Source organism: Calidris pugnax, unplaced genomic scaffold, assembly GCF_001431845.1.
Source record: "Calidris pugnax isolate Ruff unplaced genomic scaffold, ASM143184v1 scaffold72, whole genome shotgun sequence".
NCBI lineage: Eukaryota > Metazoa > Chordata > Aves > Charadriiformes > Scolopacidae > Calidris > Calidris pugnax.
Window position 1 is genome coordinate 2,168,633 of NW_015090808.1, and position 22,392 is coordinate 2,191,024.

At 44.0% G+C, this 22,392-nt stretch overlaps 1 protein-coding gene across 1 annotated transcript in view; it reads left to right on the plus strand.

Moving 5' to 3' along the window:
• Positions 1-21,081, plus strand: part of BMP3 (bone morphogenetic protein 3) — a 33,150-nt gene extending 12,069 nt beyond the window's left edge. Inside the window, exons 2-4 of the mRNA XM_014938339.1 lie at positions 2-83; positions 11,334-12,244; positions 18,022-21,081. Coding sequence (XP_014793825.1) covers positions 2-83; positions 11,334-12,244; positions 18,022-18,213 — 1,185 coding nt within the window. The 3' untranslated portion in view covers positions 18,214-21,081. The remainder of the gene's footprint in view (position 1; positions 84-11,333; positions 12,245-18,021) is intronic.
• The last annotated feature ends 1,311 nt before the right edge of the window (positions 21,082-22,392 follow it).

Genomic DNA, 22,392 nt, shown 5'->3' on the forward strand with positions numbered 1-22,392 from the left:
GACGGCCGCGGCGCGGCCCCGGGAGCCGACCGGGCAACTCCGCCGGGGCAACACGGTGCGCGGCCTCCGCCCGCTGCCGGCAGGTGAGTGCGGGCACCGGCCCCGGGAGGGACCGGAGACAGGGGGAGGGCTGCGGGCCGGGAGAGGTCGGCCGAGCCCGGCCGCCGGCGCAGCTCCTTCTCGGCTGACGCTGTGCAGCGAAATTGGCTTAAATTCTGCAAAAATGAAGGTTCGTCCCTCCGAGAACGGCGCCGGCGGCAGCCGCCCAGCCGCGTCTGTTCGGGTGCCCAGGGAACCGGTGTAGGGAAGAAGAGGAGAAAAGGGTTAGAAAAGTAAAGCTTCCTGCAGCATGTTTTAGGATATAATGTTTACATTGTCTCCCGTATTTTAATTACTAGCTCATCTCTTCAACTCGGTGCGCAGCATCTCTGTTGTATGGTGTCTGAGCACCATATGAGGGAAGCGGAGTAATTAACACATCCTCTCTGGAGTCTCCTTTTATCTGCGTTTTGCATGTGTAGCTTCTGTTGAAACCCAGGGCTGATTTGCATGCGATAGAGCAGAAACATGGCTTGACGATCCTTTAGACTGGCCACCGAGGACTCGTTTTGAGACTTTGGTGACAGTACCGGCCATTAGGGGCAGTGGCAAATTACTTTAATTGAAGCTGTGGCAATGACTTTAGTTGGAGCACAATTTGTGCGTGGTAAATGCTGCATCTCGGCATCTTTGGAAATGGCACTTAGACCTCTCTGTAATTACAGAGTGGCATGCACAGGTATATTTATGAAAATGTAAAGTCATTTTTCATAAAGGGGGAGATGTGTATTTGACATGGCAGCGTCTCAAAAGAACGGTGTCCCAGCAGAAATGGAAGATGGCACTGTCTTGGTACTGCATTCCCCCAACACCACTGTTTTGCTTTTTGTGCGTCTGACATCTGGAAGGACTAAACAGAAATGTCAGAACCCAAACGTGACCCTTGCTGGGATGTGTTTCGCAAATCCACTGCATCCCAAAAACTTGCTGTTTGCATGACAACTCTCATGCCAACTGTAGCAGCCCGATTTGCAAGTCTCTTACTTTTCATTGCACAAGTAGGTTGACCTGGCATCTTATTCACAGACAAGCACCTATCAGTGAAGCTGGGTGTTTGGGAGTTTCAGTGACCTGCATCGATTTCTTCCTCTCCCAGAAAACTGAGCACTGTGTGCCAGACTCTCTTTAGGTTTCTTTGTGAGTCATTACTTCTGATTCTTCAAAGGTGACAATGTCTATTATAGGATAGCTTTGCACAGAGATCAAATACCATGAATAATTGAATGGCTTTGGTGTTTTAGGATTGACCTTACAAATGCTCTCCATCAGATGTGAACAGGAATACTTGCAGTAACAAGTCAAGCGTTAGAGGATAGAGGCATAAATACCCTTGGTTTGAAGGATGGAGAGCTGGGACTCACCAGTTGCTGCTCCTACAGAGGAACTCTCTTGTCTTTCTAACATGACCATGTTTTGCAATATAAAGTCTAATGCGCGTTGCTTTGTTCTGAGATAAGCAGTTCCCTCACTGAGAGAGGGGAAAGTTAATCCTGAAAAAAGGGGAGGGGGTATAATCCCAGCAGAGGGATTTTTGCGCCTTTAAGCATAGCTGATTAAAGATATTTATTGTTCTAAACCTAGAAGGCCTTTGGTTGAAATCCCATCTCTGTGGTCTTTCTGATTATATTTATACTCTCACTTGACATTGGGTGGCAGCAGTCCCATAAACACACTATTCACTAATCCCTTTCCTCCTTCTCCAGTACTTCCACAGTTCAAGTGCCAAAGCAATAAATTGGAAGTGGTTTTAAGTTTTTTTGATGCTTTTATAAGTATTTATGCAAAATATTTAACCAATTAGCTGTTGTCTTTCTCTCGCCATAGGCAGCAGCAGCTCATTTGGCATGGTTATTGATGGCAGAAAAGTGCATTTCCGGAAAACCCTTAGAACCCCAAATGTCCCTTGGGGCAGTGTGGGGAGTGAAAAGGCTTTTTCTGGTTTCTGACTTCTTCCTTGCGCCTGCTGCCTGGCGAGCGCTGCGATGGACATGGCACATCCAGTGTTGCCTTTCTGAGGTAGTTTCTTTCCAGATCCTCTTCACTGACTCTTGCATTTCTCGGCTGCAAATTTCAGTCTGCCACAGGCTTCATCCTTAATGTGGCTACCTCAGTTAAATTAATGAATTATGTTGCCAGTACTCCTCCAGCCCAGTTTACCATCCCCACTGCCAGCCCCTTCAAGGAGATGGCATTTTGTCTGCGATGAGCAGAACTTCCCTGAGAATCTGCCCATTTCTCCCACATCTACAGCAAGAGGCCTTGAAGGAAATCTTTTGTGATTTCATTTGCAGTTTAACCATACGTTTTGCAATTTAATTGTGTATTTTCAGGAGAGAAACTGTTTCTTTTCTGAAACACAGCTCTCAAATGTGGCTGTGAAACCTTCCTGTCCTCGCTTTTCCCCAGGAGGGCTTCTGGCTTTTCCACAGCACACGGGAAAGGCGTTTCCCAGATCTCCCAGCTAAGCTGCTAGACAAACTTTTGAGACCCTGTAAAACAGAGCATCATGTGATGAGACCACGATCTGGTAGGATTTATTGAAACTCGTCCCTGTTTCTAGCCCATGAAAAATGGTGTTGCATTTGGGAGCTGCGGTCTTGCAATGGACTGACAAGAACAAACTGAGACATTATTAATCAAAAGAAGCATCCTAACAACTGTTAAATGCAAGTTGCTGTGGCTCAGTTCTCTGAGGGGATAGCGTGAGAGCTTCAGCCCTGCCTGGGCACCTCTGAGGTTTCCATCCTATGCTGCTCTGAAATCTCTCACGCACCAGATTTCACATCTAGGCTGGGTTATTGGGGGTTTGACCTTTGATTTTGTTGAATGTTCATGTGGTGATCTACTCAGGAAAATTTCTTTTCCATTAATCTTGCTAAATTACCTCAAAACATAATTGCTCAGTTTGAGTCACTCAAAAATGAACCTTTGATGCCTGTGACAAAGCTGAAAGAAACCCCCATGCCCCAAGCCCATTACGAGTGAAGTAAGGATGTACATCATTCACAATAGAGCTGGTTGCATCCCAGCACCGCTCTCTCTCATTGACTTCACTGCTCTAATTTATTTCTCTGTATTTGAGTCAAAGGATGTTCAGCCCATGGTTTCTGTGGCAGCCGTGTTGTTGCTGTGGGATGTGTCTGGGGTGACACCAGCAGCCCTTGTCTTGCTTAGGCCGGGCCTCACAGCGAGCTCTGCTCTAGTGCAAATCCTAAGACAGCCTTTTCTGGTTCTTCACCTGCGGGTACCACATCAGCAAGTGATTTTCCATCCCTTGTGCCTCTAAAAAGACAGCTGTGAAGAAGGTCAGGCAAGATGTGAGTTAGAGCCCAACAGTCTGATGATTCTGGCAAATGTAGTCTTAAACTATGGCTGGGTGTGGGCATCAGTTTCTGCACACCACTGTTCTTTTCTCCTGCCGGTTAGTGAAACCACTGGATGACCAGACCTCCAGCTGATAGAAATCTGCTCACCTTCAGTGCTTCCCACAGAGGTGTGCTCATCTGCAGCTTCTGAGACTCAGGATCGGGAGCAATGATACGGAGGATCTGGAGCAAAGAATAAATAAAAGAGAGCACAGAGATAAAAGCCTCAAATACAAGGCTTTCAGTTTGCTTTTGAAAGCACTTTTAATCATAGCATTGCTAAAGGAACATGTTTTGCAAATGAGTCATTTTTAAAATTCAACTTTATTGGAGGGTCTCTCTAATGATGTTATAGTAAAGATACACAGTCAGAAATTACTTTAAACTCTTTTTTATTGACTGAATTTCAAGTAATTTTAGGTATTACACCTGCCCCTAGGGCAATTCTTGTGGTTTAAGAACTATGTTCTCCTCCTTTTCAAAATGCTTTTCTTTCCTTTGTTGTGGTGTGGAATGCCCACGCAAACAGGGGAAACCAAGTACTGCACAGGGAAACCAGCAAGTTGTCGGCTGCTGTCAGCCTGTAAAAACCAGTACCAGCCAAATTCTAGCATCTTTGCGCTCTAGGAACATTAGGGGTCTTTTGTAACGAGAGATTTAAAAACATTCAGGCAGGAGATTTTGCTTTTTGTTTGTTGTGTGGATGTTCATTTTTGTCAAAATTAGGTTGACGGTTGGACAAGATGATCTTTAAGGTCCCTTCCAACCTAGAAGATTCTGTGATTCTGTGAGATGGTGAGAGCGTGGAGTTTTTTTGGTTGGTGGGGGTTTTGAGAGGTGTGTGGGGTTTTTTTTGTCTGTACCCCTATATGTAAAATGCACGCAGCAGCATTCTGGTAGTTCCTAGGCAGAAGGAACTTGAAAACTGGTAAGCTATGATTTGGGCAGGCTGGGCCCAAATCTGCAAACCTCTGGGACAAATGGGCAGGATCTGTAGGTTTGGCCTCTCAGGACCAGACCTAGAAGTTACGTTTTGTGTCTGCTGTTACCACCCATCTCGCTGTGCTGTTGTACAGGTGGATGTGCTGTGCTCACAGTCCCCAGTCAGTCACAGTTTCTAGAGATAGTCACTTCACACCTGGGGAGTTTTGGCCCCAAGGGGACAGACTGAGCACAATTTAGTTTTCTGTATGGCTGACCTGCTGCCACCAGCTGAACAGGAATTAGCGGTGACTGTGAGGAGTAGAGTCGGCTTTTTGTGTTCCCCTGCCCAGATTTGTGTACTTTATTCGTGCAACCTCCTTACTTGCTTAGCTTATGCTAGTTTCGAGTTCGATATTTGTGTTTGGTTTTCAGACCTGATGTGGTCTTTCTGCTCAGATTATATAGGAGAGATATCATTTGCCCACTGTGCAGCTCATTCATGATGTGCAATGTGCGTATTTGTGGTTTCCATATCATAAAGTCCACATGTAAGTTAGATCCTGAGCATGCACCGTGGCTGCTTCTTGAAGATCTTTAAGTAGCTGATAGCTTTAATCAGAGTTGTAGTTTTTACTGTTTTATATCAAGCTACTAAGTGTTATGACCATATCTGCTTTGCTAAAAAAAAAAAAAAAAAAAAAAAGATAAAACCAGTTTAGCACCCAGTCCTGTGCTTCTTAAAAAGAGAGGCCTGGATCCTACATTTTTCTTTTGCGAAATACTCAAATTGGTAAGGGGAAAGCAGCAATCAAGTAAGAGCAAAGGTGAGAGAAATGAAGAAATCTGGCTTCCAAATTTGTGTTCCTGTTCTGGTACTTGTTGCCATTTCTAGCTCTGAATGAACTGCGCTGTGAACCCTTGAAAACAAAGTTTTACAATGGAAACACCAATACATTCTTAACTGTGCCGTGGCACGAGGGCACCCCTTTAATATCTCATTTAAATGATGGCTAATGATGACTGTATAGCTAAATAGTGCTCATTATTGCATCCTTTTTCACCCATGGGACAGATTTGGCAGTCCATAAAAATGTCAGTGCATCCTCTATAAAGGTAAACACACCACATGTTCGCGGACTCGTTCCAGCTTACTGATGGCTGGAAATGCCCCTTGTAACACGAATATTTTCATGCCGGTGATGTCAGTCTCCACAGATTTCTTAAAACGCGTTTTTCATGCTGGTAACAGGCAATCTGTACGGCTGTGGGTCGCTGCAGGGAGGTGAGGAAGTCTCCGCAGACTGAGCGGGTACAAGTGCTGTGGCTGCAGTGCCACAAGCCGGGTTTCTGCTGTGAGCATCTCCGACAGCCCGTGCAGTGGGTGGTGGTGCACCCAACGCGGTGTCTGGGTGACAGCCACTGGTGTGATCGAGATCAAGTAGGGGTTTCCTGCTTTAGGCCTGGAAAGACGGTCCTTCCCCTTTCCCCACCCTGGAGTCTCCCGTAGCTTGTGCAGGGGGCTGGGGAAGGGACACCAGCTTTGCCATGGAGCTGCTGGGGTCTGGGTTTAATTCAAATGAGGGGGGAGTGCGCAGGTGAACAGTGGCTTGCATATTCACCATACTGGCTGAGGAGGCCAGTAACTCTGTAGCCTATCCATTTAACTGCCTGTAGCTTCCAAATTATGTTCTACATAAATGCAAACAATGAGATATTCTCTTTGTCCAGTGCCTTTCTGCCCAGCTCATGGCTGCAGTAGAAGCAAGTAGGAGCTCGCTACACGGTAGAAGCAACCGATACTAACAGTGATGCTGTGCCTTACCTATTGCGATTCAAAAGAGCTCAGTCGTGCAGAACTTGGTCTTGAAAATTCCTCATCATGCTGGCAGCAGCATACGGTGATCCCTTGAAGGGGAACAGAGATTGCCATTAAAATCTGGCCTCAGAGTATCCAGAAGGTAGCAGTGTATTCCTTGCATATAGCTCTGTTGTACATATTTTTCCTTTGCTTGTTTCTTCTTAAATCTTCTCCTCCTTACGTGCTTTGTTGCTGAGAAGGCTTCTGTGCTTCCTATTTTGTACTACAAAAGAGCAAAGGTGAGGTCGCAGAACTCACTTTAAGAACGAACTAAGAGACTTAGCTCAAGTAGTGGCACTCAGACAGAAATCTGCTGCTCACAGGGTTGGGAAGTGTCTCAAGTGAGCCAGGGGAGTTACCGCTACTGAAATAATACCGAGTTTCCACTGAATTGTATTGTGTGCTGCTGTGAACGGGTGTGAAGTTTGCTAAGTAGAGCGGCTCGGAGACAGCAGGGTCTTGCCAGGCAGTAGATGGTGGAGCAGCCACAGCCAGCTGTGCAGGGACACCCGGGGCTCATAAGATCTTCCTCTCACTGCTGTATCCCGAGAGATAGCCCAGACAGAGGGGCGCCTTCTGCCCAGCATCCCTCTGTTTTGACATCAGATCCTTGTCTGTGTCTGCCACAAACCATTCTTGTTTAGGCAACTAGCACAGAGAAAACTGCTGCAAAGCTGCTGTTCTGTTTCTGTTTGACATCAAAAAGGTAAGAAAAAGTTATTATGATGCCATGATCTTCTAGAGTATACATTTCTGGGCCAGTGTTTTACTTTCTTTCACCTGCAAAGCTGACTTTACCCTAGTAGACCAATATAGGGCTTGGTTTCAAGATCTTTCACTGAATTTCACTGAATTTTTAGGGTTGGAAGGGACCATAGAGATCATCTAGTCCAACTTCCCTGCCAAAGCAGGACCACCCAGAGCGTGTCAGAGCATGTTACTCAGGAGCATCCAGGCGGGTCTTGAAAATCTCCAGAGAAGGGGACTCCACACCCTCCCTGGGCAGCCTGTTCCAGGGCTCTGTCACCCTCACCATGAACAAGTTCTTCCTCATATTCAAGTGGAACCCTTTATGTTCCAACTTGTGCCCATTGCCCCTTGTCCTCTCACTGGCAATCTTGTTGCCTTTGAGACCCTAGAGGTCTTAGAGGGCAAACCGGCCAGAGGCCTTAGCTGGCTTGGGTCTGCCCCTTTCCACTAGCTGCTGAGCAACCATTGATGGATTTCACCCTGCGATTTTTCCCCCTCCTCCCCTCCATGTAACATGGAGCTGTTGATGGCAGCATCCTGGGAAATACCATTTACTGAACATAACAAGGTATTAGAATTAAAGCCCTATTTAGGTTTGGCTTGAGTTTTTGTTTGGGGTTCTTTGGGATTAGTGAGGGGGAAGTCAGTCCATGAAACTGTTCATATGAGAGGAGTTATCAGCGTAGGTCATGGTGAAGACTAAAGCCTCAACTCACATCAGTCAGTAAAACTTTGCTGGTGTCAGTAGAACAAGCTGGATGTGGCTCATGGAAGGCTTCCCACATCACAGTAAAATTTGGTTAGACGCTACTTGTACCTTCTGACATTGGTGAAAAGTTTAAACTATGCTGCTGACCTTGGCTAATAATTTGAACTCCATTATTGTGGGGACAGATTTTTCAGCAATTTCTGTCCTTTGGGTTTAAGGACAAAGTTTCATGTAAGGGAAATGAAATTTTCCTGAGGAAAAGGTGCATTTGTAGACACTTTAAAGCTAAATCTTCTTTGACGTGTCTGTCATTTTTGAGGGTAACGACTAGCCTGGGGAATGCTTATTTTGGTGCGTTGCTCACACCTGAAAGTCAGGTATCGCTGTCACACGACGGATGTATTTGACACAGCGTTCCTAAGCTGTGACAAACCCGCATTGCACAGTGGGGTTTTCTGAGCTGGAAGCCTGGAAATCCATAAACATCTGTGCTGGCCACTAGTAACTGGTTTCAGGACGTTTTTGCAGACTGAATGATTGGAAAACTCTTCAGAGCCGTTTGAGCTCGGACATTCGGTAAGAAAATAGCACCACCTACTGCAGGGACCTGGTCTTGGGTGTTGAGTTGAATACTTAGTGTGGCTTCTTGAGTTTTGCTTTTAATCAAAACTATATATTCCTCCTGTGTCTGTTTCACGCCACCTAGGGTTTCTTTATAAACAAAAGCAGCTTGTTTTGTATTCCGCTCCAATATGCCAATTTAGAACAGGCGGTATTTGTTAAGTGGAATTCTTATTAAAAATTAAAATCAAAACTTGTCATTCAGCATACAACAGTGATTCAAATAATAACTTCTTTAAAAGGCACTCATGAGACATTATAAATTCTGGTTGCTAAGACTGATGTACTTAGCGCTCTGCCAAATTACATATTAACCTTGTTCTATATTAGTGATTACAAACCAGGCAGAGGTCAGGTCCTCATGTGTGCTTAATGCGAATGTAATAAACAGCCAATTTTGGCTTGAAGAGTTAAAAACAGGATCAAATTCAAAGAAAATCTAGTTGCTCAAGCATAAGTAATAGCTAGAAATTGGATGGGTTTGGTACATTAATTTTCAGCTATTGGGAACTTACCGATGTGATCCACCATCGGGTTGGGGTGAGTGTGTGAACAAGGGTGTCTTCCATAAATGATTTGGTCTTTTTTTCCTGTTTCACTGAGAAAAGTGTATGTTGGCTTTTTTCCCCTAATTTCATGAAGCAATGCATGTGATACCTTGGGGAGAAAAGTCCTGTCTTTCTAGTGAGGCCAATTCCTGCTTTTTTAATGTATGTTAGAATATTGATGAGAAAAAAATGTTTAGAAGAGGCAACCACTTAGACAGTTGGGGTGGGGATGGGGAGGCAGAGGGAGAATACGGTCTTTTGCTGGACTTACCTGAATGGCGTTAGCAGTTGGGATGTCACAGGCTGGAAGCACAGAATATCACTCAGAATATAAAGCTGTCAAAATCTCTGAAAGATCAGTACTGAAAACGATGTTTTCACTTGCTTGGGCAGGGGACTTGCTACAGTGTTTTGAGGGTGGAAGTGGGGAGGCTGTTCTTCCCTGGTCCACGGGCATCTCTATGTTTGTCAGTGCTTGGAATAAAATAAAATTTAAAAAAGGCAAAACTGTTGCAAAATTATGTAAACGATAGCTTCTCTTCAGCTTCAGGGGAGGGTTTTGACGTGCCATGATGTCAAAGAAGCATTTTACTCTGTGTTCCCCTGTTTTCCTAATGTGTTGGGTTGTTTCCACCCTTCGGGGGGCTGCAGACCATACCTTTGCTTAACTGTATTTGACTTTTCTATACAGCCTGGTTTTATAGCTCTCAATAACACCTTAACATTTGGACCTATATTTCTCTCACTTTGAAGGACACACCTAACTGCAGTGCAAGCAGGAAATTTTAAAGCAAAAATTAAACCTTACGCCCAAGCCTTTCTGTTTCACCCTGCAGGGGATTGAAGTAGCCAGCCATCTGTTTTTGCAGACCAGCCTGTGTTAGGAGAGCATCTTCAGGTTTGTGCAAGGTACCTGTGGCTGGGTTGACTTCTCTAATTTCACAGCTGTGGAAACTCCACTTTTCCCCACATCTCTTCTGATGGATACAGTAAGATCCCGACTGTAAGGAAGGATTGTCCTTGGCTTGTTTCCCTTTGCACAGAGGCAAGTGGGTGCATTTTGCCACCACCACCCCCTGCAAAACCAAGATATTTTGGCTTGGCTTTCTTTCGGTTATTGGGGTTGCTCTGGTACTGTCCACCTACCTTCAGCTATATTAGCAAGTACTTTCTGACTCTGACTGGCATGAAAATTGATGAAATGTCCTAGGTGGAATGACTAGATTTATCCAGTGTAATTAAAGCAGTCCTGGGCCTGATTATTCTAGAGGGAAACTTCAGTTGTGATTAGTGTCGGACTTAGCCAAAAGGCTGTCAGACCAGTTTGTGTGTCTTTAGCTCATTATAAATGGAGAATTGTCTTTTTCTACAGAGCTGACATCCAAGCCTTAAAAATGATTAAACAGTGATTCTGTCGTGGTGTTTCTTCTTCCCACATCTTTAGAGGAGAGCTTTCTATGTAGTAGTACTTTCTATGTTTGCTTACCTGTTTTTCATCCTGATATATGAAGGTAGCTGTACCAAATGTTACATGTTTTTTGGGTCCCTCTTTAATAGTCTCTGACATCTTTGGAAGCTAAAAGTAAATGCCACCCAGGCCCTGATGTCCCTGTCATGTAGGTGAGGCACGGAGCAGAGCAGAGCAGAGTGGAAGGTTTAAAGGAACCAGCAGGCCTTTATTTGCATTGGACAGCTTTGCAGTCGGAGCTGAAGTGACTTACCTGGCAGGACACTTGAAAGCCTGTGGCAACACTGAGAATCATGCCCCATTTGAATCCGGGCTTTTCATCTTCCTCACTGCCACCTTGGGCCTCTACTAGTAGAGAAGCAAGTATTTTCCTTCCAACTGAGGCTGTGGCTCCACAGGGTAATGGCAGTTTACAGATGATCCAGTGCCTAATGAATCCACTGGGAGCCTTTCTCCAGTTTCAGCTACATCTGGGCTTAAGGCATGGTTCAGTGCCGTTGATGTCCCAATTGTCTTGGACAAAGAAAAACAATCAATTCTTTAGACAGGACAGGGCAGCCAGAGTCACCTAAGTGCATTTTGAGAGGGGAGAGGGTTGGAAATGTTACAGAACGAGGAAAACAAAAGGGCAAGACCTTACTATTACGTACCTCAAATTTCTGGATGATGCGTGAAGTCTTAAGTGCATCTGTTCTCGAGCTGTGTCCTGTGACCTAGTTTGTTTCCTGAAGTCAGAGGAGCACTAGAAAACTTGTGAATATTTCTGGATGGAGATAGGTATTACAAGGAAACCAGATTGAAATTGTGTGATTTACAGTCACCAGGTTACCAGCTTGGTTATTTTTCTGAATAGCGGTCTAAGCCTGTTCCCACAGCACAGCATGAAAATTTCCTGTGAACTTAATCCATAACCTAGAAAGCAATGTGCTCTCTCCTTTCTCTATAACATTTTGAAATGCCCATATTCTTATCTAAGTATTTTTTCTTCTAGGGAGCCCCAAAAGTCAGGAGATGTACGTTTTTAACTTGACATCACTCACTGAGTCTGAAAACATCTTGTCAGCTTCAGTGTATTATTATATTGGTGATCTGCTGCATGCAAAGTGGAACTGTTCCCGATCCAGAGGCTGTTCTCGTCACGGGCACAGGAAACCTGAAATTCAGATACATCTTTCAGTTTGGACCTTTCCTTCTGTTGGGAACCAGTCTCGGAACCTGGGACATTTCCTAATAAATGTCTCCACTGCTTACCAGGATGTCCTTTCCTGGCAGTGGAAGGATATCACTCAGCTCCTGCATGAAGCAAAACAAAACAATGAACTCCTGATCAGTGTCAAAATGGATCTGACCAGCCGTCATCCTTGGAAAAGGGCACCTTCTCGCTATGAACCCTACATTCTCATTTATGCCAACGATTCTGCTATTTCAGAGCCAGAGAGCGTTGTCTCTAGTTTGCGAGGGCACCGTCAACCTCTGGCAAGGGTCTTTCCCAGGCCAGAGAACCACATGAGGAGCGGCCTTGGGAAGCGGCGGCGAAAACGCTCCACAAATGTCCTGTTGCCATTGCAGAATAATGAGCTTCCAGGAGCCGAGTACCAGTACAGCGAGGATGAGAGATGGGAAGACAGAAAACCCTACAAAACCTTCCAGCCACGGTTAGCAGAGAGGGCAAAGAGTAAGAAGAAGCAGAGGAAGAATCATCACCAGAAGAGCCAGACTCTCCAGTTTGATGAGCAGACACTGAAGAAGGCGAGGAGGAAGCAGTGGAATGAGCCGAGGCATTGTGCCCGCCGCTATCTCAAGGTGGATTTTGCAGATATTGGCTGGAGCGAGTGGATTATTTCCCCCAAATCCTTCGATGCCTATTATTGCTCAGGGGAGTGCCAGTTCCCAATTCCAAAGGTACGGTCTTTATTGATGCTTTTGCACTGTTACCCTAAACTATGCATTTTCTTTCCTGTGCCAGTGAAAAGCAGCTGGTCACCTGTTACGTGTTCAGGTCTGGTAAATAAGTGATATCTTTGTCTCATGCTGCAATGAGCAGTGGTTAGAACAGCTAGTAAAAACACAGGCTTGTAAAGGTAATTAAAAAAATATTGCATGATATTAGGTTTGTTTTGTCCAGAACCCAGATTGCCATAAAACATTTCCTGAATAGTGCTTATGATGTGTGAACTTGTTATTAACCTGTTTAATAAACATAACTCAAGACAGATCCAGAAAACTGCTTATTAGACGGTAGTTGTTATGCCTCGAAGGAGTCTCTGCTGCCGGGCCCATGCTGGGGTCAGTCAGCGTAGCATGTTCTAGGATTAATGTGTGCCTTGTGAGGCACAACTGTCATGACGACAGAGAGACTTTGTGGAGCTGTAGGAGCAGCTGAGATGCTCTAAGTGTAAGTGAAAAAGTCAAATTAATCACTTCTGTGACAGGCCAAGTAGATCCAAAAGCAGTGGATCCTGGCCAACTGACTTTTGAAATATCCTCTGTTTTTAATGAGATTTTTGCATGTGAGTAGTGACGTCATCCTAGCCCTGTGACTTAGGTGGATGAACTCAGCTCCTTAAAATCAAATGCCCAATCTCATTATTAGCAGCATGGACCCTCCCGGAGTCTACTGGAACCTGAAAGTAAGATGAGGTATTTAGGCTGGCCTAAAATAAGGGGTACGCACAAATAATGCCTACAGGAGATGTCAGTAAAGGTAGGGGTTTTGGTGTCACTTTTACCTCATGTTTAAGAGTCTTTATTCCTGCCATGGTAAAGCCTTAGCAGTTAGTTCCAAAATTGATGTGGCACTTCAGTGGCTTAAGGATCCGAGGGAGTCACCCTTTGAAAACGGCAGGTGGAGAGATGTTCCAGAGGGGGTGGAACCCAGAGACAGAAAGCTGAGGAGACAGAAGTCTCTCTGCGAAGGAGAAGATGACTTACCTTACTGCCTCCAACTGCAATGGCAGGCTTTCAGGTTTCAGACCAAAGAGAGAAATGAAAGGGAACAGGAAGAGATAGAGTCATTACCTTTGAATACGTTGCACTGGTCCTTTTACTTTATTGTTGATGGGAACTGTGCTCTGTCAAACCAGTAACTCAGCGTGCAGGTTAGAAATTTTTAGAGCACCGGACCTAGACTGCTTCCATTCTAACTTCAAGGATACATAAATTATAAAAATTCACACTGTATCCTTCTGCTTAAGACTGGGTTAGCATTTCCAGTTGCAGCTTTAGTTATAAAAACTTCATCCCAACCATAGAAGAGCATTGCTCTGATTTTTTGTTTAGGAGACAATGGTACGTGATACTTACACCAGAAGAGTTAAAGTTCTTCAGTTCAAGAAATACCAAAAAAAAGCATCTCCAGCTTAACCGATCCAGGCCTTTAAAATATTTTTCACTTAAAATGAGACATCTGCTATGGGCTAACATCAGCATTACAAAAGAAACAAATCAAAGAGTCAGGTATGCATCAGACAACCAGTGATTCTACTGGAGGACAGTTTCAGGCAAGTTCCTCTGTATTTCTTATAATAGAAAAAAATTAAATGTGTAGCAGCTTCTTAGAAAGGCTTGAAGGTGTCTCGTCCTAAGTCCAAAAGTGTTAAGGTTCCTGTTTCCTAACGTTATTGGGTCTGTCTCTTTCAGTTCTCAAAGAAGTAAGTGATAGTTGAGGTGCTGATGAGTTCCCAGGATCCAGCACTTGGTAGAGAATAACAATTTCAACCCAGTCACTAGTTTGTTTTTTTTTTTTTTATTATTTTACTTTTGGCAGACATGCAAAATAGGTTTCTACCTTCTGAGGCAGAAAAGCTCTCTCAGTAGTCGATATATAACATCTATTTCAGGGTTAGCCAATACCTGACACAGATACTGGGAAGAACCTCCCCTTTGCCTTTAGGAGAGCCTGGATCAAACCTCAGATTACTCAACAATGTACACACTCAAGGCTTTCTCAAAACCAGTTTGGGATGTAGTAGACCTTGTTACTGGTCTCTCCTTGCTCCAACTGCATTCTAATTCTGATGAGAGCCAATAGGAAATAACAAATGTAAGACAGAAAGCACGTATGTCTTAAAGAGTCAAGATGAGACTTTGAGAACACAGGTTTTCCAGCAGAAAAAGCACAGTGTGTCTTCATGGAGATAAAGAAACGCTCAGAAACCAAAAGTAGAGTAATGATAAAGAAGCGCTGTAATAAAAAGGTTCCTATTCCTTACACAGAGCCTTTGATAGCACCTGCAACTGGAAAATCAGCAACACGCTCCATAAGCTCAGGTCTTAATTCCCAGAGTATCTTCAAACTGCTAGAAAGAAACACAATAAGCCGTACAAATGCTCCTGCAAGTAAAACATCCCAAGATGAGTTTATTACCAGTGGATTTGAAGAGGCAAAATGAAATTTAATTTAAGTTTAAACTTAAGTTTGGCACTCTAAAGCATGAGAGGGAGGTACAAACAGTGCACACAGCTGAAGGGTCGTTACAGGTATTGCTTGGGTGAAACAGGAGTTCCAGTTGTCTGTCTTTGGGTAATTCCCCTGAAGTATTAGACTGTGCGTCAAAAGATTTTCTAACATGTGGAGCCAGTTATTTTTTTAATGCCAAATTCTGGTTCTGCTTTCCTGCAGATAGTAGCATTGGCCTCTGAGATATTGTAGTTCAGCTCCATCTTCTCAAATAAGTAGCTTGCAGTATTGGCTACTATTATAACAGTTAATTCAGTCTATCTGTCCCAAAGAAGTTCTCCTCCTCTTCACACCTCTGCTCTGCCTGGGACAGGCACCTACACACAATCAGAAGTGATTCCTGCTCTGGAAAAAGCTTATAGTAGAAAAAAGGTGAGAAATAAACCGGAGGGATGGGTAGGCAAATAAAGCACAGAGTTTAAATTTCTTTGCTGACGTGAAGCAGGTCTGATTGCCATGAGCTAAGGCTGTAGCACAGGCCTGCGAGACCAAAACCAGGACCCCAGTTTTCCTCTGCTACTAAAAGGCCTAATCCGGCCTTTCTATATGAAATTCTCTAAACTTAGTTGGCTGAAGAATTATAGGAGCAGAGCATTATAGTTATTTAGACACTGTGAATCTAAATATTTGCTGCCATGTACTGCAGAGAGTGCTAGTTCATTAAGAGAGCACTGCTCGTGACCCATCGTGACTCTGGTTCCCTGAAAACAATTGGTAGATTTCTGCCTGTGTTGGAGTTCGGATTGTTCCTTTTGTGTGCTTTTTTAATCAAAAAGACCTTGTTTTCCAAGGAGAATGCAAAGCTAAATTATATATATAAAGGAAGCAAGCATCTCGTAGAGCCATGTGTTCTTGAGCCATGCGTAATGTCTGGTGCTAATAAGACTGCGTTTGCAAAATGATACTGTGATCATCAGGCAATAATAAACTAATCTGTGCCTATGGATATACAGTGTTCCCTTGTTTGGCTCTTTCAGAAGCACTCGCCTTTCGGTTTTACTCCAGTATAGTTAAATTCCTGTCTGCTGCTGGCAGAAGCAGAATTAAGTGAAAGTTATCCCCAGGAATGCACCATAAGGGCCAGGGACAGGGTATTCAAGTCAGTACAGAGGATGTTCTGTAATCTACATTACCTGTATCAAATAGAGATACTGTTTCTATCATACAACGACAGAATATATCCGGGATATTCCCACTGATAGCCAAGGCAATATTTGAAATCAGTTCTGTACAATTTAGCATTTTAGTAATACAGATTCCAGATCTGAAGGCAAGGGTTTCTGATGAAATCTTAACACGGCAATATTCGGCGACCTGTTCTTGATTCCAGTACTACTGGCAACTGGAAATAGGGTCTCAATAGATGTTTTGCCTCTTGATGCCTGATCAGCAGGCTCAGGAGATCTGTTGACTCCCAGTTTATTTTGTGGAGAATGCTCCACTGCAGTGGAGTATGGAAATGAGCAGGGATGCTACCAGACCTTTCACTTCCTTTTGCAGGCAGGAATGATAAAGAAATCCAAATTCTATACTAATCTAAGATGTTTTTGAAATGCCTGTCAACTACTGCTGCATAGCATTGGTACTCTTGAATTAAAAACAAACAGAAATGTCTTTCTTGAGATCAGCTACCTTCATGGAGAGTAATGTCTTTGTAACGATGCTAGGAAACCTACAGCCATTAAGAGGATGGTGCAACAAGCTCTGTGTTTGTATTTTAAACAGAATATTGCCACACCCCTGCATCTCATTTATCGGTTAAGCTATGATAGTAAACTTAAACAGCAACAGGGGAAAAAGATCAGCCTTTGTGTAATGTCTGCATTTAAAAAGGGCTTGGATCCTGAATACACTTGAGAAAATTCCAAGTCTCTCTTGGCTAAACAGAAGCAAGAGATGTGCAGTGATTGGCACTGTTTGTTGTTCAGCCTTCCTGCAGTAGAAACAGGTTTCTCATGGTAAGTAAAGAAATATTCAAATTATGTCTAACATACATAAAGAATAGCTGAATGCTCCCCAGTGAATCCTTTTCAATTCTGTGCCATATGGTTCCAGTTCTCTCTTGAGACTCATTTCAACATGATATAGTAAAAGTCCATTCTGATCCATTTCTGTTGGAATTCAAGACACAGCTGTCTCCATGAAAAAGAAGGAAAATACTGCATTAGTCGTGAGCTATGTTGCCGTAAGTAGGGACAGGTTAGACATCCGTGTGTACTGCCAACAGAGTTGGAAGCAGTTACTGCTAAATGTACTAACATCCTACTTAAATGATACAATGAGCCAGAATCTGAGTTATTCCTGTGCTTTTTGCGTGCAAGGTCATTAAGACTTGCACCTCAGGTAGGCAGATACCTAACAATTAAGACTGATTTTTTCCAAAAGCAAATAATCTTTCATCACAGCAAAACTGCCAATTCCACTTTTGGCCCAAATGGTCTTGTTCTCTATATTTCTTAGTGGCATCTGACTGAGCATATTGAACTGTGTGATTCCCACGTGCTACCTGTAAGAAAAGCTCTAAAAAGCATTGATAGTTTCACTCTTACAAAACCAAAAGTCTTTGGCTAAAAACTGCATCTTGTGCATTTTTCATGCTCCCCTACCTTTCATACAGATTCCTGGATTCGGCAGGGTTTGGGGGTTCAGAGATAAAACTTAGAATTTTTCATTTCTATGAATATGCTTATTTTTATGAGTGTGTTAATGTATTCTGGTTTTGTGAACAAATATAGTTATCTCACTATAAGATTCAGTTTTTGTTCATATCAAACCAAAGCTTGTTCCTGTTCACACGAGTATAAATCCAGGAAACTTTGTCCTTTGGGAAAAAATGTCACCTTAATACGAGGTAAAACTGACATGGGATTTGGGGGCTCAGTTACTCAGCAATGCCATTGATGATGTGTACTACAGATGAGAAGTGGTTTGGCATGGAAGAATGAGCAAAACAACCTAACCTCGCATGAGAGCAAACTAAAACAATTGGCATCATGGCATAAAGTACTTCTGTTCTCTCATCTGTACACTTTTAATCCATTTTTGTGGCTCAGGGCAGCTATGGTGACAAACGGAAATGGTCAAGTAGAAGACATCTTACAGCTGGTCAGCTCTGGGGTCTCCACAGGGCCCTTCTTAAAAGACCCATTTTGTTCCAGGGAATGTGGGTCAATTCTAACATGGGTGCAGTTACATGTTCTGCTCTATCTTTCTCTTGCAGGCCTTGAAGCCATCCAACCACGCTACCATCCAGAGCATAGTGAGAGCTGTTGGTGTCGTCCCGGGCATTCCTGAACCGTGCTGCGTTCCTGACAAAATGTCTTCTCTTAGCATCTTATTCTTCGACGAAAATAAAAACGTCGTTCTTAAGGTGTACCCCAACATGACAGTGGAATCCTGTGCATGCAGATAACATCTTGGGAGACACTTTTGAAATGCTGACATGATCACTTGCTATTTGGGGGAAGCTGGGGAGGGTGTTTCGTCATACCTACTTTTTGTTTGCACTGCCAATGCATTTCTTTTGGACAAAAAATTTTAAAAAAGTAAACAATTCCAAACAAAGAGGATGGAAATGGAATGAATTCTGAATAGCAGTTCCAAGGAAAGAGAATGTGAACTTCATTTGTCTCTGAATTTGACCAAGACATGGGTCTTGGCAGCAGGGACGGACTGTTTCTGTTGAAATCGAGAGATGAAAGAGGAGTTTGCAGCAGACTCTTCAAGTTTTTTGAGACTGCCAGAAGGACATACTGATCTATTTTTGTACAAGATTTTGGAAGCAGCAGTAGCTGTTAATTTTTGTCTCCGTTCTTGTGGTGACTGATGGGGAGAAAGCTTAGAAATATACGATTATTCACTTAAAAGCTAGGCTTTCTCCCTTAGGTTATGTCGAATAGTGCAGCAAGGAAGAAAAACAAATCTGACATCCTAAGAGCCTTAGATAATCCAATTTAGACATATATCTCCTTGGTATCACATGGCACCAACTGCATGTATGTATTCCTTTTCATTGGCACATTTTTTGTAACTCAGCTTTGTAGATGTCCATGCTCTCGGTCGGAAGAACACAAAACACAGTACTGCTGCATACGTAATTGTGGTATCTCAAAAGCAAAGACTTTTCTTTCATGCCACTGTGTAAACTCAGCAGGCCAAGGGTGTGAAAGGATCACACTCAGTGAAGCGGCTGAGTGACTTGTTCACAACACATATTCTAGAACATAGTTGCAGATTATTAATCTATGAGTGAATCATGGTAGTTGATTCTTGATGTGAAATTATTTGGTGCATAATTCTTATCTGTAGGCCGTCACTACAATCATTTGTTCAAAACTGCCTCTGCTTGGTGAGTTTTGATTGTTACATTAATCAGATAATAGATTGTCTTTTCATCTTATCAGAGTTCACTTTTACTCTGAAAATCAAATTTGTTTTACTTTTGCTATCAATTTAAGATTTCTTAATAGCAGATTTTGCACAATAAAAACACAAAACGTTCTTTCAATGACTTTATCCACCAAAAAAATCATTTTAGAAACTACAAACAGGAGAGGAAACATCTAATGAATCTCAGGCACAGCTGCAAAAAGTCCGTTCTGCTGTGGCGTAAATGCTCCCAGGAGTGAGCGGTGTTTGGCACAAGCAGTGGCAGGAACCAACTTTTTCAGAGAGAAATGCAGAGGCCAGATGCACCCTGGCCCACTCCTTGGATGGCAGCAGAGGTACCACATCAGGATAGGGTGTTGGCAGCCAACCTCCCCAAATTTGCACTCCAGAACAGAGGTACTAATTAAACATCAACGTTTCCCAGCACAGCAGTCTGCGGCAGCTGTGCTCCAAGTCACTCTCTGGGACTGGAGCCAAGATCAAGGCTACAGGTGATGTGCTGCTGGTCCTCGTGCCGTGATGAGACAGCCTGAAAGTCACCTTAAAATCATCACCTGAAAACAAGCATGAATATGTTACACGTGGTTTTCACTGGGGTACAGCCAGACTCTGTCATGAACCGTATCGAATAGAATAGGTACGATCTTCCAAGCAAAATGTGATCTGCATCTATGCTAAGAGCATTCTCTTCACTTAACCATATGGAAGTGGGACATTTTATGCTCAAGCCTTATTTTGCATTTGTATCTGTAAATGAAGCTTTCAATGTAAAGCCATGTCTAGCATCAGTAATGTATTAATCACACAGGCAATGCTTTCTGTATATACCTTTGTATTAGCAGGGACCTCAAATTAATTTCCAGCTCGCATTATTAATCAAGATTTTAATTTCAGTTCAGCACGGGGATCTTTTCCCACCTATTCTGTTTTTGGAAATAGTATTAATTGATAAGTGGCTCCGCTTCCTATCTAATTACGGAGTATCTGATGCCCACATATTATTTTTATGGCTGGCTCAGAAGGTGGGCAGGAGAGAATAGCTCAAGCTACACAAGCTCTCTCTTCAGAGCGGCTCGTTTGGCAGCAAAGTCCCCAGAGAGGAGCAGACCATGAGGAGGCCACTGCAGAAAACTCTTGAAAATCCCATTCTTGGAGGCTGCAGAGGCAATCTCACGGTGAGTCTGCAAAATAAGATGTGCCTACCCTGCAGTGCGGCACCTTGAACCAGCAGAATTGCCTGCTGGAACCACTGATGCTGTTCCCCTGAGTGGGATCACTAGGCGGCCTCTTTTTTTTCCTGTTTTCTGGGAATTTGCAGGGAGCAGAGTGGCTTTGCCGAGGTTTCAAGCAGCCTTGGGATTTCCAGTCCCTGTGCCCCGCCGCAAGACTGGCCAAAATCTTTATGTCCTTATCGCTGAGGGCATGCTCAGCGGTTCACAGGAGATGGATGATTTGTTTAGCAACCCATTTCTCCTTGTGAAAACAGCTTTTCTGAATGATTCCTCTTGAAAGGTTAATCTTTGTACAGACGATGTCAAGTTTAAAAAAAATAAAATTACTCCCACAAAAAGAAGAGTTATTTTTTATATGGAAAGCAGCTTCTACATATGTTTTTAATTTATTTTATATCTGTGGCCATCTTGTCTGTTTAACGTGTTCCTCTTTATTGCAGCACTCTCTAAATAATACAATTGTCTCTGTCCTTGCGAAGATGACACGTGAGGGCCAAGGTCAATTTCACAAGACAGGTGATGGCCACACTGTGAAGGGCATGTTTCACTACTGATGTATAAGCTTGCCTGATTTGTACTTTTTTTCCCTTTAATAATGGGAAAGTTTCGCTAGAAACTCTGGGGAAGATATAAAATAAAATCACTTTTTACACAAACAATCCATTTTTTCCGTGTGGTGTTCAGGTTTTTCCAAGATCATTACATTTTTCACTGTTTACCATGTTCAGCACTCTGGCCATGTGTCCGTCTCGGGTGCTCATTTGCAAAGGCCGTTCAAACAGATACTGTCTCTGTAGAGCGATGTACAGAGCGGCTGGGGAGTGGGTGCTTTGGATGCAGTTGAAGGTCAGCTAGTAGAGCAGTAGGGAGCTGCCAAGGTTACTGATCCAGGGCCCAAAGGTCTCGGTGGGTAAGCGCTGGCCCTGCAGGTATGGCGTCACTTACCACAGCGAGAGGTCTCCTCCTCGAAATCATCTCTCACCTCTTAATTACAAGAGGGTGAGGAGAGTGGGGGAGACTCTGACTCCCAAGAGGTTTTTGGATGCTTCCAACTGCTCCATCATCCTCGCTGGCCCAACGTTGCATTGGGTCTCATGCTGCCCCAGGGGTTGCCAGGCCACAGGGACGAGGCGGTCTGAGGACGGCAGGTCACAGCTGCATGCAGTTACAGACACGTAGGCTCATGACTTTGTCCTGAAGAAGAGCCTGTCTCTCAGTGATCCCCTGTGTCTGTCCCTGCTTTTTCAACCCTGGAGCTGCCCCTTGTGAGAAACATCCTAGAATTTAAAGAGGACAAAGTCACCGCAGCAAAGGTTCCAAAAAGATAATTTCTTGATAGGAAACAGCGCTGAATCGGGTGCACCAAAAAGAGATGCCCGCTGATCTTTCAGCTTTCAGGTGTTTTCTCCCCTTCTCTCGGCCGCCTGGGTTTCTGTCTCTCTTCTCCTTGGCTGAGAAGTTGGAGCTCACCTTCTTCCCGACCGCCTGACTTCTTCTAGGTTTAGTTGGCACTTTTTTCCATAGAAGGCACACCTACCCCTTCTTCTACGAAATGGTTAGTCTAAACACGCCTTTGCCGAGTTGATGATGCTCCCCGTTATTTGCCGGTCTTTGCTACCATCTCTTTGGCAGATTTAGCAGACTGGTTTCTTTGGCCTTCTTGCTCCTCCTCTGCGCTCTGGGTTGCTGTGTGGAAGGCGGTGTTGCGGTCTGTTTCTCTTCCCCCAGCTAACGCTCTGCCAACAAGGGCATTTCAACGGACTAAGAACATCTGCGACGGAGACCAGCTCCAGGGCAGGTAAGACTGCGCTGGGTGAGGGGATCTGTAGCTAGAAAGGCTGACGGAAAGCTCTTTTTGGGGCTTTTTGGACGCCGGCCAAAGCCTCCTCCTGTCGCTCGTGCTGGGGGCTGACAGCTGGTGGGCGGGGCTGACTGGGCCTGGGCGGAGCCAGCGCCCCCCCGCGGCTCCC